This window comes from Equus asinus, chromosome 16 (assembly GCF_041296235.1).
Source record: "Equus asinus isolate D_3611 breed Donkey chromosome 16, EquAss-T2T_v2, whole genome shotgun sequence".
Lineage (NCBI taxonomy): Eukaryota > Metazoa > Chordata > Mammalia > Perissodactyla > Equidae > Equus > Equus asinus.
This window is the reverse complement of record NC_091805.1, coordinates 2,024,644-2,042,389: the sequence shown is the minus strand read 5'-3', so window position 1 is coordinate 2,042,389 and position 17,746 is coordinate 2,024,644. Positions and strand designations below refer to the sequence as shown.

Below are 17,746 nucleotides of genomic sequence, written 5' to 3'. Positions count from 1 at the left end.
ACAGACTCTGAGACTCTAATGTTCAAAATGGCTATTTGGTTTACCCATTTATTCAGTGTGCTACCAAAATTTTCCAACTTTTGCAAAATTCGTGTTATGTACTAACTTGAATGGCTAGGTATTGCTAAGCCTGGTAATTTAAAATGCTATACTGTCTTACCTCAGCCTATTTTCATAGCTTTTTTCCTTCTAATTCTTTTACAAATTCACTCATTTCAGTCAGTTTGCTTATACTCTTTTCTTATTAAGTTGATAAATTTTTAATAATCCACTTTTATTGTTAATGTTTTTATTTTTTTAAATAAAAGTAACATGCTCATTATACACTATTTAGATTTTCAGAGTCATCTTTAAAATGAGAAGTTACTTCTTAAAGGTGATACACAAGATCGATTTCCTTTTTTTTTATCATGTGCTTTGAATTGTTTTATAAAATAATGGGTACCTGTTGGGTGATGTTTTTGTTTTTGATGAAGCAGACTCATACAATTTTCATGTTAAATTAGTAAAATGAGTTTTTCTTCGTTTTGCTTAGAAAAGTGTTTCTGATTCACCTAATACAAGATGTCATTAAAATGAATATCAAATATCACCTTTATATACTTAATGTGTATTATCACTACACTTAATACGTATAGCGATGATTAAACATTGATGTTTTTGAAACTTACAGTCTAGAAAAGTTAATGTAGGCACTGGTTGGGTGGCATAATGGTTAGGTTCACATGCTCTACTATGGCGACCTGGGATTCGTGGGTTTGGATCCTGGGTGTGGACCTACACACCACTCATGAAGCCATGCTATGGCGGCATCCTAGAAGTGAAATGGAGGAAGGTTGGCACAGATGTTAGCTCAGGGACAATCTTCCTCACCAAAAATATATATATATGATAATAATAATAAATAAATGAAAAATAAAAATTTTAATGCAAAAATATTTTTCTCCTTCTTAAAAGTTAATCTAGGTCAAGCATCTTTTGAAGCCATGGCATCAATTATAAATCGGCTTCACAAAAACTTGGAAGGAAATCATGACCAGCATGGCAGGAACAGCCTTCTTGCATCATATATCTATTATGTTTTCCGCCTACCAAATACTTACCCAAATTCACCATCACCAGGTATTTTGTTCTTTTTACTGTGAAACTGTCTTGCATAGATTATATGTTCATGGCAGGATTAAAACAATCTTGTAGTCCAAAGTGTGATGCCTTCATTCAATGTAGACATTTATTGGATGCCTGCTAAAAGCATGGACTGTGCTAAGTGCTGGAATTAAAAGGATAAATAGGTTACATTTTAAAGTGTCATTAAGTATACAGCTTCCTTTAATTGAAATTAGAGAGAACTTGGTTGAATTAATTCTTGGAAATGAACCTTGAAAATAATTTTTTCCGTCTCTGGAAGCATTTTATCATTCCGTAAAATAAATCAAATGTTATATTTGTCATTCAGAGTGCTATTGGACATTAAAGAAGAAATACAGTGGCTCAGTAGTTCCCTGGAAACCCTGTGAAACCTACACTAGTATAAAAGATTATTCTCTAGAAGCGTTCTGATCTCTTCATGTCCAACAAAATAATATAGCCTTTCTGAATACTAGAGTCCAAAGTTACTTGCTTTTTCGATGACATTAGTGGTTCCAGTGGTAATGGTGGTGGTGGGGGGCGATGTCTTAGTTTGAATAACTCTTTAGTTGTTCAGTTACTTGGTAATTATGTTGTGCATACCTTTCAACCTGCTCACATATTTGTCTGTATGAGTCATCATTCATCACTAGTGGTAATGCTAAGCACCCTTTTCCAGCTATTGGCAACATTAATATTAATAATGGTGATAAATGACATTCATTATGAAGACTAGGCACAATAGTAATCTGATGCTAAATTTTAGCTCATTTTATTTCTTAATTGCAAAAAGAGAAGCAAATAACTCGTATTCTGGTTTATAATTTCCTATCTTGATGTTTTAAATCTATAGTACTTGAGCCTCTGAGTATGTAAGTGCTTGTGGACTGTGTATAATGCTCCTCCATTTACTTTTTCATTCAGTACGCTATTAGAATTTCACAGATTTTGCCAAATATCTTTTTTACATGCTGACCTGAAAGAATATATAAGTTAATTAGTTTACAGGTGTGTGTCATTTGTGAATAAGACACTCAGTAAGATTTCTTTAAGAAAAATGGAGAAAAATGTGGATACAATTGGAGATAAATGTGGTACATAGAACATGGTTGAATGATGATATCTGGCTTGATTTTAGACAAAAAGTGATTCTTTGCTTTTTTATATAACCTGGGCTCTTAGGAGAATTATCTTTAGTATACATATATTTGTGTATATCCTAAAGATGCCATTTGGTTACAGTTCAGTTGTTACTGATGAAGATAGAGAAATAAAGCATAGTCTCACTTAAGAGATGTTGACAGTAAATTGGGTCTCCCTCTAGTGACTGTGTGTCAAGGGGCAGAGCAGGAGGGGTGGGAAAAAAGGAAGACATCAGCTGGAGCATTTTGGGTCCTCGATTCACCCATATCTAAGTGAAGGTAATGTGTGTGTGTTTCCTACTGCTTTTGTTTTTCATTGCACATGTAATATATAATCATAGAAACATTGAGGAGGTATTGGTTTTATTTATGATTCATATGGTTTTGCCAACTACTGTAAAATAGAATATGTTAGCGTAGCTATCATTAGGCCTTGAGTGTTTCTTTCTTGTTTATAGTATTATTCATTTCGAAATAAAAGCACTTCATGATCTCTGTGGAATTTTGTAAGTAGCAAAGTTTTTTTTAGATCTCTTCCTGACTAATTTTCTTTGTTTAATTATGTGTTGTTTTGTATTCAACCCTAGGTCCTGGGGGTTTGGGAGGATCAGTGCATTATGCCACAATGGCTAGATCTGCTGTGAGACCTGCAAGCCTTAATTTAAATCGTTCTCGAAGCCTGAGTAATAGTAATCCAGATATATCTGGGACTCCCACGTCGCCAGATGATGAAGTACGGTCAATCATTGGCAGTAAGGTAAACTGAAGATATGCATCTATAAATTTGGTTTTCAGTTTATGATCAAATGAGAAATTTCCAATTGTTTTAATTTATTCTTAGTTTTAAAATATCTTTGAGTTAGTAATAAGCAACACATACATTCCTATAAGTAAACCATACGTGTTTCATGTTTCTATTAAAATATTCTTGCTATTACAAACTGGTTTGTGCACTCTGCTCAAGAAAATCTGCTGAATTCAAAAATTTATCCAGGATGACCAGTAGCATAACTCACTTTTGTCTGTCTGATACTCCATCATGTGAAAAATGGTTAAATTATCTTGTTTCTTTGAGCAAGATCCTCCTAGGACTAACTCCTTCACTTCCTTTAAGTCTTTACTCGGAGGACCACCTTCTCCATGAGGTCCACTTTGACTACCTTAATTAAAGGTATAACCAGAACCTCTTTCTCCTCAGCCTTGTCCTGGGACTTCTGATCCCCTTATGCTGTTCATCTCATGACATTTACTACCTTTTAATGCAGTGTATAAATTAGTTACTTCTTATGTTCGGTTTTTAGTGTTTGTCTCCCTTTATCGGAGTATAAGCTCCGTGAGGGCAGGGGTTTGTTTACAGATGTATCCAAAGCACCAATGATGTCCAGCATATTGAAGGTGCTCAGTGAAGGAGTGTTAGTAAACAGTGGGTATCCATAGCAAGAATAAACTACTTTTTAAAAAATTGAATTATGCTTTTGTTTGTCCTCTTCCTATCAGGATTAATTAGATATTTAAACATCTTAAGAGATTTGGCTTTATGAAAGTTTTGGTTAGTCTTTGTTCCATAATATAAAATGCAGAACTCCTAACATTTGAGAATACTTAGATCAACAGGTATTTGTTACTCTAGTGGCTGTAGAACCTTATTTGAGAGACAGTCTTCATAATTATTTTGCCAAAACTAATCTGTTTTTTGTCCTAGCAATATTCTTTTAACATTCAATCATGTAAATGTATGGTTATATCAGGTTTGCATGTTTTGCTTGTAATCAAATGCCAGTGCAATTTTATGTTGATATATAGTTTCTTTCTAATGTTTCATCTCCTATTTGTTCATTTATTTTTCAAACACTGCGAGGTTACTGTGTGCTAGGCACTGTGCTGAGCACTTCTGGATATAAAGCCAAATCTTTGTATTATAACATGAGTGTTGATGTCAAGTCATGTACAAGATGGGCCTTGCTTGAGGAAGGAGACTATTTATATCTAAGGGACAAAATAATAATGTCACAGAGATTTGGCACAAATAAAACTCCCTTTCATGCGTATGTGCACCCATTTGGTTAATCTGTTCTCTGTTAGTTGGAGATCAGTAAACTTAGTAATTAAATTAGTAAATATTAGTGATGAATTTGCTTAACTAAGGGCTATTTGATACAATTCTTAGCTTTATAATACTTAAGTTACGGAAATTATTTGCTTTATAAAATAGTTTACTACCGGTTTTCTTTAAATAGTTAGCTTTAACTTGATATAATTATAACTATTGAGAGCCTCAGTATTGTGGATATATAATTAGTAGCACAAAGAGATTTATTATTTATTCTCGCATTACTGATTAGTCTATGCCTTAGTCTGAAAAGAAATTATTAAGCAAAGAGTTAAAAAGTGAATTTAAGAGTACAGCAAAGTTATTGTTATTCTTTTTGTGAAAATATGGTAGAGAGAAGAACACAAATGTAATTTTGCAGAAATCAGATGCTTCTGTTTTGTTATTTTTGCAAGATAAGTAGTGATTATAAAAACTGAAAATGGCAGGCAGAACTTTACGTTTATACAGTGGAAACATAATTTGGGAGACTCGTGAAAAATTTTGTTCTAATGTATGAAAAACATCGTGTGCTGATTTGCTTTGATTTGAAATAATATAATGGGGTTCTGAGAATGCAGGTATTTTATTTTAAACAAATCTGATTACATAATTTTACTAGTATTTTAATATTGTCTAATTTACTTTGCAAGGAAGCGTTACAAAACACGTATGTAAAGTTTTTGTTAAAACTATTTTTTGATAGTTTACTATATTTGAGGCATTGTACCTAGTAGCAGTTTACTTCCATTATTTAATTTGATCTTTACAGTGTGAGGGAGATACTGTCATTATTTCTATTTTGTAACTAAGAAACGGAAAAAGAGATTAGGTAACTCACCTTAGATTTTACAGTTAGTAAGCAGTAGAACCTGGACTTGAACTTTCACTCTCATCTTTACATTCAGTGTCAAAAATAAGGGGAACTGGGTGATTATTGTTTCATCATTTCACCCTCTCAGTATTTTTTGAAAGATAGTAAGGAAAAAAGAAGGGGAAATATTCTCCCTAAAACCTAAGGCTTTAAGAGTTAGCAGTTTGTCTTCCCCTCTTCCCTTCCCCTTTCCCCTGCCTCCTTCCCTTTTCCCTGCCCCCCTTCCCTACTCTCATCTCCTTCTCCCCTCCTCCCCTCCCCATACTGTTGATGCACAGGCCTCGTTCCCCCAGATTGTTCTGTGATTGTTTAGAGGGGTCCCTGCACATCGGCAGTGGTAGTGCTTCACCTTCCGGGTGATACTACTGTCTACACAGACTTGGTTACCCTTGTTACTACTCTCCCTTTCTTTTCCCTGTCCTTGGGTGCTTTCTGGTTTGGGTCCATACTTGTGCCCTAATATTTTTAGTCTGCTTGTCTTTGTTATTACTCTAGCAGTCCTCTAAAAATCCCTACTAACTTGCTCCAGTTCTCTTGGAGATTCCCAGGCTCCAGCCCAGATTGCAGAGTGAGCATTTCTGAGGGTCAGGCCCAGAACCTGAATTTCATAAACTTCGCAATTCATTCTATTGATCAGTCAGGTTTAAGGAATTGAAGTAAAGCCCCGGTTCCCTGCACCTGGGATGACAATGCCTCTTTCAGAGAAAGACATAATTCACTCCTGGTCACACACATTAGTAGCATATTAAATTAACTTTAATGATAGTGATCATGAAGATAGAACTCCTATAAAAAGCCCCAGCATAATGTTTTTCCTAATAATATTTATATAAAATAGTAGCCCATTATGTTTAATTATAACAAGCACAATAAAATGGAGCACAACGGCAAATCCACAGATCATTTTTAGGAAGGAGCAAATATTAGCCATCTTTCTTTTTTCTTAATTTTTTACTTAATTTCTCCTATTGGTCCCTGAAAGAAAATGACAGAGGAGGCAAGGTCAAATAGAATTATGGAGTATTACTGCACAGAACTTTCAGTCCGTGACAGATGGAATGAAACTAAAGTCTTTTACACAAGAAGGGAATTTTTTCTTTCATTTTGTCTTTTAAACCCTAGTTAGATTCAGAGGAAATTATCTGTTACCGACTCATATCATCTTTAAAGGCAGTTTGGGGGACAGTGCTGTGGGAACTTTAGTTGTTGGTACTTCAAGATGGGGTGATCCCTTCACATAAAGAGAAATTACCTTTAAATGCTATACTTAATGCTCTGTGATTTTTTAAAAATTATGTAATAAGATAATTTTGGTGAACTAATACTTTTTAGGTGCTTAAAAATTTTGGTTGCTTTAACAATACTAATTAAAAACATGTTTGCATTGGAAAGTCTGGATTTCTTTAAGAATAATTTATAGCATGCCACATGTAATATTTCTTTCCTTTCCAACTGCTTTCTATTATATGCTTAGGGTTTAGATCGCTCCAATTCCTGGGTTAACACTGGTGGTCCAAAAGCTGCCCCATGGGGATCCAACCCCAGTCCAAGTGCAGAGTCAACACAGGTGGTGTTTATATTAGAGGTTTCTTTATTGGCTGCTGATGTTTCCCTTTAGAACATTACTTTTTAGTATATACTGTGATTTCAGTGGCTTGCTTTTTAATCATTAAAAAGTGTGTATTTTTGTTTATTTAGCACATTTTCCAACTGCCATGCATGAATACCACCAATTTCACCAGTAATTCTCTCCTTTGCTATTTCCTGTCTCCTTCCCTCCTTACACACCCTGTCGATATTTTGGTGCCTGCTGCTCATGCAATTGATGGCTTTGATAACAGTGTCTACTTTAGGGCTAGCACATCTTCAGTAGGAACTTTAAAATTTTTGTGCGGAAAAAACCTGACAGTTTTCCGTTTTATTTTTGTTTAAAGTATAGCTGTTGTATCATTTTCGTTTAGCATTTACTATCTTGTCATTTTTTTCAAAATCACTAACTAGAAATATTGCTAATAAGCTAAAATTAAATGTGAACAGTCTATGCTCCTCATGCTGTGAGATTAAATACCAGAGGCAAAAATCCATTTTAATTTGTACTGTGTTGCAAAGTATGAAATTTGTTGTAACTTAGTTGAACTAGATTTTGCTTACTTAAGTCTAGTTGCTTGATAGCTAATACTGCATGGTACCTCAAAATATACTTCTCATCTGTATATTGGCTTTGGAGGAAAATGCTCTTGTTCTTGAAGAAAAAATTTAAGTCCATGTTGAATATTATAACTGGTTTATATTTGATATAGTATATGGCAAACCAGAATAGTAATTTTTGATAATAGTGAAAAGTGAAAGAGACCAGTCTAAACTTTTAGTTTTCTTTATTGAATATAACATTTTTGATTTCTTTTGTTGGTCTGAGATCAGTGAGAAGTATATTTTTATGTTTTACATTTTCTTACTAGATATGTGCACGTGTAATGATCACACAGATAAAAGTTTCATTCTTTGCAGCACTCTGAATTTATATAATCATTAAAATACTCGTCTTTTTAAAGACTAAAAATATGTAGAAGCCATTTTGACACTTTTAATGCATTGTCATTAAAGCAGCTTAAAATGGTGAAAATGAGATGAACAATAAAATAGATAGTTGTTGAAACCACAATAAAACTCTCTTTAAAAAGTTGTATTAATCCTTGAGCTGCAGAGTCATCCGTAGCGGACGTTAATGTTCTTTCATCATTCATTCATCTCCACCCCATAGGCTCTGGATCGAAGTTGTAACCGTATGTCTTCGCACACAGAGACTTCAAGTTTCTTACAAACATTAACGGGACGCTTACCAACTAAAAAGGTAGATTCATAAAAAGACAATCCATATAGGGGGAAAACAGTTCTAACAGTTAAATAGATGTCAGATTTCTTTACGTGACACGTAAGAGAGGCTACAGTTACTGCCTTGTGTTTGAAAATGCATTTGAACAAGCACCACTTGTGTGATGCCTTTGGGGGCATCCCTCTTCAGTGTAGGCTCTTTTCCATTATTATAATGTTTACATCTTTGGGATTGACTGTTTTTAGAGTTTAGTGAATTCAAATTCGATCATCAAAATTTAGTACCAAAAAATGTATCAACTCTTAATTCTGTTTCTGTAACTGTTTCTGTTTTGTTTTAAATTTCCAGGGAAAGGAAGATGAGTTAGAAAAATTATCACTCTTAGTAAGATATGTTGATTTGCTTCCCTTATGCACAGTTTTGTTAGTCCTTTTTCATATTAGTATACACTACTTTGCAAATGCTTTGTATGCATATCCATTATAAGGCAGGAAATTTCTGCTATTTTTATAAAAAGACTTTAAATACCTGAAAACTTGAAAATTAATGGCTTATATCAAAGTTTAAATTTTTTAAAGTATTTCCTAAATTGTGCCAGCAAAGTTCTAAAAACCAGCATATGTATTTGCAAATGTTGAAATATATATTTAAGACACAAGGTTTTATTTGTAACTGTGAGTTTTTGGTCTCGTTTCTGTTTGCAAGTACAATTTAGGAGGCTATTTCTCACCTGTCCTTTTAAAATTACATTTTACTGCAAGATAACATGTAATTTTTTCAGCTGTTCAACATGCCACTGTCTTACATGTATAAATAGCCGTTTCGTTAATGGGTGTCCTCACTGCATCATTGAATGGTTCACATGCCTTATTTTGCTTATTCTCATTATATCTTCATTTGTAGCTGCATTCTTATTTGGTTTGTGTTCTTAGCAGATATGCCTTTGATAATAACTTTGAATTTACTTCTGAATAGCTTTTTCACGAAGAGCTGGCCTTGCAGTGGGTTGTTTGCAGTGGCAGTGTTCGGGAATCAGCTTTGCAACAAGCTTGGTTCTTTTTTGAGTTAATGGTAAGCAAACTAAGCACATCCTTTAATATTGTTTTCTTTAGTGAACAATTTTGTGTTAGCTCATTATTTAATCCTAGAAATCTTTTTTGATTGCCCATCTTAATAGTTTTACATGTGCCTCCAAGACAAAATTACACGTTACATCTCTAAATAAACACTGTGGATGCTCAGCACAATTTAGGTGGAATTATAAAGCTCACTTTAACTGTATTTTAGAGATGGTTGCAAAAGCTAGCTGTCTTTTTAAAGGACACCTGTGATATATTCTTTCTTAGTCTGAACATGCTGATGTATAATGGCAGCACTGTAGATTTCATACTAGAAATAGATAAAAAGAGCTTTATAGATAACCACTGCTTTTATGGTTAGAAAGCTCTTAGGTAAATATCAGTTACAGCCAATAAAAAAATTTTTTTGGCTTAACTCAATAAATGATATTAAAAATGAATGAATTATTTTAATAAATATTTATACACACATGAACACATATATATACGGGAGCAGCAAACGTTTATCAAGTGTGTACAGTGTGGTAGCACTGCCCTATGGGCTATGTGTTGTAGAGGCACAGAGAGGTTAAGTAACTTGTCTCAGTATACACAGCTTGTAGGTGGCAGAACTCTGAATCTTACTCAGGCATTCTGGCACTAGGGACCTTCCTCTTCGGCCTCTAGAAATCTGAAATGATTGAAACTTTTTCTTCCAAAAAATAAGTGCATAAAAAAATACATAAGAAACAAAGGAAGAAAAAGAAAACAAAAAAAAGAAGAAAAGAAACAAAGGAGCTTCCAGAGTATGTTGTAGGATCCTTCTCAGCATTGGATGTTACCTGTACTGGGGATAAGAAGACATTTCTTCTAGAGGTTTACTAATCTACAAATACATAAATAAATAAAGTCAGGTATCATATGTAAAGTGATAGGCAACTTATTTTTTTCCCTAGAGAATAAACACCAAATTTGTAATTCATGTGCTGTTAATAGAAGATCAAATTATAATTTTGACTTATTTTTTCATAGTCTTATATGTATGTTCAGATTTCTTACATATGAAATAGTCAAAAAGCTGCAGTTTAAGAGTTGGCTCTGCTATTTAACTAACTGTAGGACCTTGGCTTCAATTTCCCTGAATTTAAATTTACCATATTGCTGTGATAAGAATCTGTATCCAAAAGCATTTTGTAAACTTAAATCACTTTGTTAATTTTTCCTGATATTTTCTTATTAAGATTTGTTACCAGTATTTAATATACACCCACCATATGTTGCTAGATGCTGAAGACATTACAGTGAAGTCAAGGTTTCTGACCTCTCAAAGCTTATGGTTTGGGGGATATGGAGTGGCAAAATTGTTGAGTCTTGGAAAGATTTAATTTAAAACTATTTTAAAGGGTGAAATATTTTTCTGTTGATATACACAATTTTTTTCCTATTGATAGCCAGGATAATTTTATGAAAGTGATGCAGTGATTGAGTTGTATTATGTTTGATATTTCTTTGGAATATATAAAATGTTGCAGGAACTTTTTCAAAATATTTGAGGAGCTAAAAGTATTTCAGCCGTCTATTAAATCATATGGTATATTGAAAAAATAGCCCTAATGTTCAGAGTTGCTATAACTGTTAATTACATGCATAAGAAATTACATTAATAGCTTATTTATTTTTTCAGGTAAAGAGCATGGTGCACCATTTATACTTTAATGATAAACTTGATGCACCAAGGAAAAGTCGTTTTCCAGAACGTTTCATGGATGACATTGCTGCTCTAGTCAGCACAATTGCTAGTGATATAGTTTCACGATTTCAGAAGGTAATGATAACTTATTTTTTAATTAAATCTGTCTTTCAAGCTCACATTAAACTATCATACTTTTATTTGTTATTGCTTTTTGTTCTGTTTCCCAGGACACAGAAATGGTTGAGAGACTTAACACAAGCCTTGCATTCTTTCTCAATGATCTATTGTCTGTTATGGATAGAGGGTTTGTCTTTGTCCTTATAAAGACCTGCTATAAACAGGTAATACATAATTAGTGATAATTGGTAATCCAATAATTTAAATACTGTGTTTGCTCTTTTTCGGGCTGGAGCTAAGAGACCTTCTAGAATACATTCATATACTGTTGTGTTTTTTTAAACAGCATATTTTTATTAGTAAGGCAAAAATAAATTTCATTTATTTTATCAGGACACAGGACTATAGCAAGCTGATATCAGTGCAGCTAGCTTTTCCCTTGGGTGATACTGGTCCACTCATGACTCTTTAAGCCCATTCGGGAGTACACCATTAAGTTAGCAGTCTAAATGTAAAGCAGCCCTGAGATGCCGTGCAAGAGTAATATTTATACTAAATGAGCAGCTAACTGAACTTTTTGTGTCTTGAGTAATGTTTAAAGCAGCTGTGTTTTGCTATGTATTCTTCTGACACAGCCCTAGCCATTGTAGAGTTTAAAATCATGGACAGATGTTTACCCAAGCCCCAAATGTCATTCATTATCTTGCTTTTACTAAACTAAAAGCATCTTGGAACTTTTCCATAAACAGCTGATTTTGTTTTAAAATTTTTATCAACTGATTAATGAAACCTGCCTTTTGGAAAACGTTAGTTATTGGTCCTGATAGGCCAGTTGGGTAGTAAGCTGTATAATCATTCTAGAATTTCCTTTTAAAGGAGCTTTAAAGATACACAGATCACTGGGTCCCATCCAGCATTATTGAAGAGTTTGAATCCTGGAGATAGTGGGGGAGTGTGGGACACAGTGCTTGTAAAGCACTTCCCAGCTGGTCCACAGATTAGTTTTTGGAAACTGTTGGTTAAGAATGCTATTGGGCAGTCTAATATTTAGAATTTTGAAGGTCTGTTCTATTGGATTTCTTTATTGTATGTTTCTTTTATTAGGCAGAAAAGTTAAAACTACACATGGGCACTGACCCAATTGCAAATATTTGTAACAGTATGTATTATTTTCACTTTGTCCCCAAAATTTTGTGTACTATTGCTCCCAAAACCTGTCCTGTCTTTATTCTTCTAGCATTGACCTCCTACATTTGCCAGACATTGAACTGGACCCTAGGGATACAAAAGCTGTTAAGTCAGTTTATACATGTCTCTTTAAGTAGCTTACGGCTTAGCTGGGAAAATAGACAGTTATAAATACAGGTTAGCGCAAGATGCTGTAAAAAGAGTGAGTAATTTCTTTTATGAGGTTATTTTGGCATACTTTTCCTTCATAAAGTGCATCTTTGAGAAGTGGAATTATTAAAGCTGTATTGGAAATACAGATGGTCCCCGACTTAGGATTTTTGGACTTTATGATGGTGTGAAAGCAATGCACATTCAGTAGAAATTGTTCTTTGAATTTTGATCTTTTCCCAGGCTAGTGGTATGTGGTGTCACTCTTGTGATGCTGGGCAGTGGCAGCAAGCCGCAGCTCTCAGTCAGCCATGCAGTTGTGAGGGTAAATAACTGATATGCCTAGAACCATTCTGTACTCAAACAACCAGTCTGTTTTTCACTTTCAGTACAGTATTCAATCAATTACATGAGATTTTCAATACTTTATTATAAAATAGGCTCTGTCTTAATGATTTTGCCCAGCTGCAGGCTAATGTAAGTGTTCTGAGCACATTTAAGGTAGACTAAGCTAAACTAGGATGTTCAGTAAGTTAGGTGTATTAAATGCTTTTTTAACTTAGGGTATTTTCAATTTATGACGGGTTTATTGGGATGTAGCCTGGTCGTAAGCTGAGGAAGATCTATATAAGAATGTGGCCTTTAGCCTAGTCAGTGGATTTATGCAGTAAATCTTGTAGTTCCAATTTTTAATTTTAGGAGTAACTTTGGAAAAAGCTGATACTGTTAGTTAAATCACAAAACCCAAAACTGCCCACTGAGTACTGTTTAATTCTTTAATCCGTCACTCCAGTGTTGGTATTAGAGAAATGATGTATTCAATTGATGTTCTCTTGTTTCTGCGATGGTTACAAGGTGTCTTCAAAGCTTTATTCATTACCAAATCCAAGTGTCCTGGTGTCCTTGAGGCTGGATTTTCTGCGAATCATCTGCAGCCATGAGCATTATGTTACATTAAACTTACCCTGCAGCCTGCTTACTCCACCTGCATCACCATCACCTTCTGTTTCTTCTGCAACCTCGCAGGTATACAAAGTGTGTGAAAAAATATTCTTAAAGTCCATATTTGTGAAAAAGCATTCTAAACACTGGAGGAAATTATAGGTGACAATGTGCAGTAATAACTGTGTGATAGGCTCTGTACTAAGTGCTTTGTGAATGTGAGTCATTTAATCCTAAGAGCAACTCTAGGAGGTAAGTTCTGTTACTATCTCCATTTTATAGATGAAAAAACTGAAACACAGAAAGGTCAGTAACTTACCCAAGGTCACACAGAAAAAATTGGCAGGAGCTAGGCTTTGAACCAAGGCACATGTTGGCTTTATTCTAGAACCCAAGTTCTTAACCATTATGTTGTACTTCTCTTACAGATTTGTGCACATGTGAGTGAATTCACATAGATAAACTCACTTATTTAGACACTTTCACGAGGTTTTTGAAGAAGAAACAGACTGAGTTTGGGGTACAAGATGCCTATTAGAAATCAATACCTGTGGGGGCTGGCCCCGTGGCAGAGTGGTTAAGTTCGCGCGCTCCGCTGCAGGCGGCCCAGTGTTTCGTTAGTTCGAATCCTGGGCGCGGACATGGCACTGCTCATCAGACCACGCTGAGGCAGCGTCCCACATGCCACAACTAGAAGAACCCACAACGAAGAATACACAACTATGTACCGGGGGGCTTTGGGGAGAAAAAGGAAAAAATAAAATCTTTAAAAAAAAAAAAAAAAAAAGAAATCAATACCTGTGAAAGGAAGGGGGATGATGCATAATTCAGCAGAAAAGGAAGTCAAACTTCAAGGCCTTATGAAGCCCTGCCTTCCTCTCTTGTACCCAGAGAACCCAAAGGAAACTAGATGAATGTTTATACATTTTCACTGGGTGACACTTGACAGCTAGCAGTTTCTCTAAAGATGAAAAAGGGTTATTGTGGCACTAACTGTGTGTCATATCATACAGATTGAGATTAAGGAATTTTGTGATTTTAGTGACAGAGAAGTCTGGATTTCCCCTCCTAGTGAAACATTCTTTCTGCTATGTAACTCCTGAGGCAAGCAGGCTACTTCTTAAGCTCTTAATGTCTAAAGTCAAAGTTGATCTTAACTCTTCTTAATTTTATTTTTGAGATATTTAATTCCTGGATGTAATTTCCTAGGCTAGATCAATCTTAAGTGCTTAATAAAAGAAAATCTCAAACTTCACTTAGAAAGATTAGAAAACTTGAGAGAGCACCCACGACTTTTCGTTTTACCTTTGCAAAAAATCTTATGGATCAGCCTGTGTCCACATACTCTTACCTGGCTAGCACACACTTCTTCCTGTAATGGTTGAGGCTAGTCTTTTGCTTTCTTCACCATCCTGTGCCAAAGATGTGGCTGCACAGTCAAGGACAAATTAATCATAGGTACAGTTTCTGAAATCTTTAATGAAACATATTTGTTTACACTCAACCCCCTGCTGAATATCTCATTCAGCCAAGAAATTTATAGAATTTCTTCCATTATCCTGTTCCTCACTTTCTCATCTAACTACATAATTTTTGGATTGTAATAGATGACAAGAGACATTACTCTTTTGGGGGAGCCAAGAAGAATTTTATATGCTTGTTAGAAAGATGACTTCTCCATAGAGAAGTCTGAAATCTATTGTTCTTCTAAGACCGCTCACAGGAGTGGTCTTGAATATGGATCAGAAGAGATAAAGTTAAGGACACTCTTTTCTTGAACTATTTCTTGGGGGATACAGTTTTTCAGTATTAAAAAACTTCTTTAAAAACTCAGTGAGTGGACCACAAAATGATAGTAATTTTCTAGAGATAGTATTTTCTCTGAAAAACAATTTTACCAGTATTTGGAATTTCTCTGGAAATCCTTAGCCTTGACTATGGTTGTTTCTCTTGTGCTCAGGAGCGAGTGCATAAGACATCATTTGGATTTAGTTGCTTTCCCTTTAGAGTATGATATTGAAACATTAAGTGGCTAAAAGCATAAAGGAAAAAGAGGGGAAAGTTTCAATATGAGAAAAAAGAAATTGAAAATAATTAAAAGTGTTATTGCATTGTAGTTTCCTGTACCAAAAGTAAGAGCAGTTACTTTCTCCATTGTTAATAATAGTAATGCGAAATAAATTACCCAGAGCAAAGTTCCTCTCACTTTCAGATAATGCTCACATTCCATTTGTGGTAATGCTGTTTGTAGGGTGTTTTGTTGCACAGCTGTTATAGTTTTGTTCTGCCTCACTCCCAAACAGAGTTCTGGGTTTTCCACAAATGTACAAGACCAGAAGATTGCAAATATGTTTGAATTGTCTGTGCCTTTCCGCCAACAGCATTATTTGGCAGGACTTGTGTTAACAGAGCTGGCTGTCATTTTAGACCCTGATGCTGAAGGGTGAGTAGACCGCTTTTTGCCTTGTAGAATATCAATTTGATTTTGGACAATGGAGCGGAAGTATCCCACTTACACTTCCTAAGAATCAAAAGAATTCTACCTCTTCCTGTACTTTTCTACTCAGTAAGTTCCATACCTGTGTGATTTCTGCATTTCATCAATTTTAAGAGACATGATTTTTATGTTTTGTCATCTCTGAATTTGAGACTTGTCTTAGAATCGATGGTGTGCCATGGTTTATTTGGTAACTTTTTTTCCTTCTTTTTTAAATTTTTTCTTACTGAGTTTATGATAGTTTACAATCTTGTGAAATTTCAGTTGTACGTTATTGTTTGTCAGTCGTGTTGTAGGTGCACCACTTCACCCTTTGTGCCCACCCCCCCCAAACCCCCTTTCCCCTGGTAGCCACTAATCGGTTCTCTTTGTCCATATATTTAAATTCCTCATATGAGTGGAGTCATACAGAGATTGCTCTTCTCTATCTGGCTTATTTCACTTAACATAATTCCCTCGAGGTCCATCCATGTTGTTGTGAATGGGATGATATTATTCTTTTTATGGCTGAGTAATATTTCATTGTATATATATACACCATATCTTCCTTATCCAATCATCACCTGATGGGCACTTAGGTTGCTTCCACGTCTTGGCTGTTGTAAATAATGCTGCAATGAACATAGGGGTGCAGGGGCTTTTGGAATTGCTGACTTCAAGTTCTTTGGATAGATACCCAGTAGTGGGATGGCTGGGTCATATGGTATTTCTATTTTTAATTTTTTGAGAAATCTCCATACTGTTTTCCATAGTGGCTGCACCAGTTTGCACTCCCACCAGCAGTGTATGAGGGATCCTTTTTCTCCACAACCTCTCCAACACTTGTTACTTTTTGTTTTGGTTATTTTTGCCATTCTAACGGGTGTAAGGTGATATCTTAGTGTAGTTTTGATTTGCATTTCCCTGATGATCAGCGATGATGAACATCTTTTCATGTGCCTATTGGCCATCCGTATATCTTCTTTGGAGAAATGTCTGTTCATCTCCTCTGCCCATTTTTTGATCGGGTTGTTTGAGTTTTTCTTGTTGAGTTGTGTGAGTTCTTTATATATTATGGGCATTAACCCTTTGTTACATATATGACTTGTAAATATTTTTTCCCAATTAGTGGGTTGTTTTTTTTTTTTCAATCCTGTTTTCCTTGCCTTGAAGAAGCTCTTTAGTTTGATGAGGTCCCATTTGTTTATTCTTTCTATTGTTTCCCTTGTCTGAGAAGACATGGTGTCCGAAAAGATCCTTTTAATACTGATGTCAAAGAGTGTACTGCCTACATTTTCCTCTAGAAGCCTTATGGTTTCAGGTCTTACCTTTAGGTCTTTAATCCATTTTGAGTTTATTTTGGTGAATGGTGAAAAAGAATGGTCAATTTTCATTCTTTTACTTGTGGCTTTCCAGTTTTTCCAGCACCATTTGTTGAAAAGACTTTCTTTTCTCCATTATATGCCCTCAGCTCCTTTGTCAAAGATTAACTGTGCATAGATGTGTGGTTTTATTTCTGGGCTTTTAATTCTGTTCCATTGATGTGTGCACCTGTTTTTGTACCAGTCCCATGCTGTTTTGATTACTGTAGCTTTGTAGTGTGTTTTGAAGTCAGGGATTGTGATACCTCCAGCTTTGTTCTTTTTTGTCAGGATTGCTTTAGCAATTTGGGGTCTTTTGTTGCCCCATATGAATTTTAGGATTCTTTGTTCTATTTCTATAAAGAATGTCATTGAGATTCTGATTGGGATTACGTTGAATCTGTAGGTTACTTTAGGTAGTATGGACATTTTAACTATGTTTCTTCTTCCAATCCATGTACATGGAATGTCTTTCCATCTATTTATGTCCTCATCCATTTCTTTCAGGAAAGCCTTATAGTTTTCGTTGTATAGGTCCTTCACTTCCTTAAAATTCACCCCAATGTATTTTATTCTTTTTGTTGCAGTTGTGAATGGTATTATGTTCTTGAGTTCTTTTTCTGTTAGTTCGTTATTAGAGTATAGAAATGCTACTGATTTATGCAAGTTGATTTTATATCTTGCAACTTTGCTGT

General features: G+C 34.9%; 1 protein-coding gene across 5 annotated transcripts in view; it reads left to right on the top strand.

Annotated features, from left to right (window-relative positions):
• DOCK7 (dedicator of cytokinesis 7) overlaps nt 1–17,746 on the top strand; it is a 203,869-nt gene that overhangs the window by 113,733 nt on the left and 72,390 nt on the right. For 3 of the 5 annotated variants that reach the window (XM_044749192.2, XM_044749193.2, XM_070486407.1), the window contains exons 21-28: nt 958–1,122; nt 2,858–3,027; nt 7,995–8,084; nt 9,042–9,137; nt 10,809–10,949; nt 11,045–11,158; nt 13,128–13,298; nt 15,518–15,657. In XM_044749192.2, the coding sequence (XP_044605127.1) occupies nt 958–1,122; nt 2,858–3,027; nt 7,995–8,084; nt 9,042–9,137; nt 10,809–10,949; nt 11,045–11,158; nt 13,128–13,298; nt 15,518–15,657 (1,087 nt within the window). Of the gene's footprint in view, nt 1–957; nt 1,123–2,857; nt 3,028–6,707; nt 6,801–7,994; nt 8,085–9,041; nt 9,138–10,808; nt 10,950–11,044; nt 11,159–13,127; nt 13,299–15,517; nt 15,658–17,746 lie in introns of all 5 variants that reach the window. The other 2 variants (XM_044749191.2, XM_070486408.1) reach the window with 1 other exon arrangement.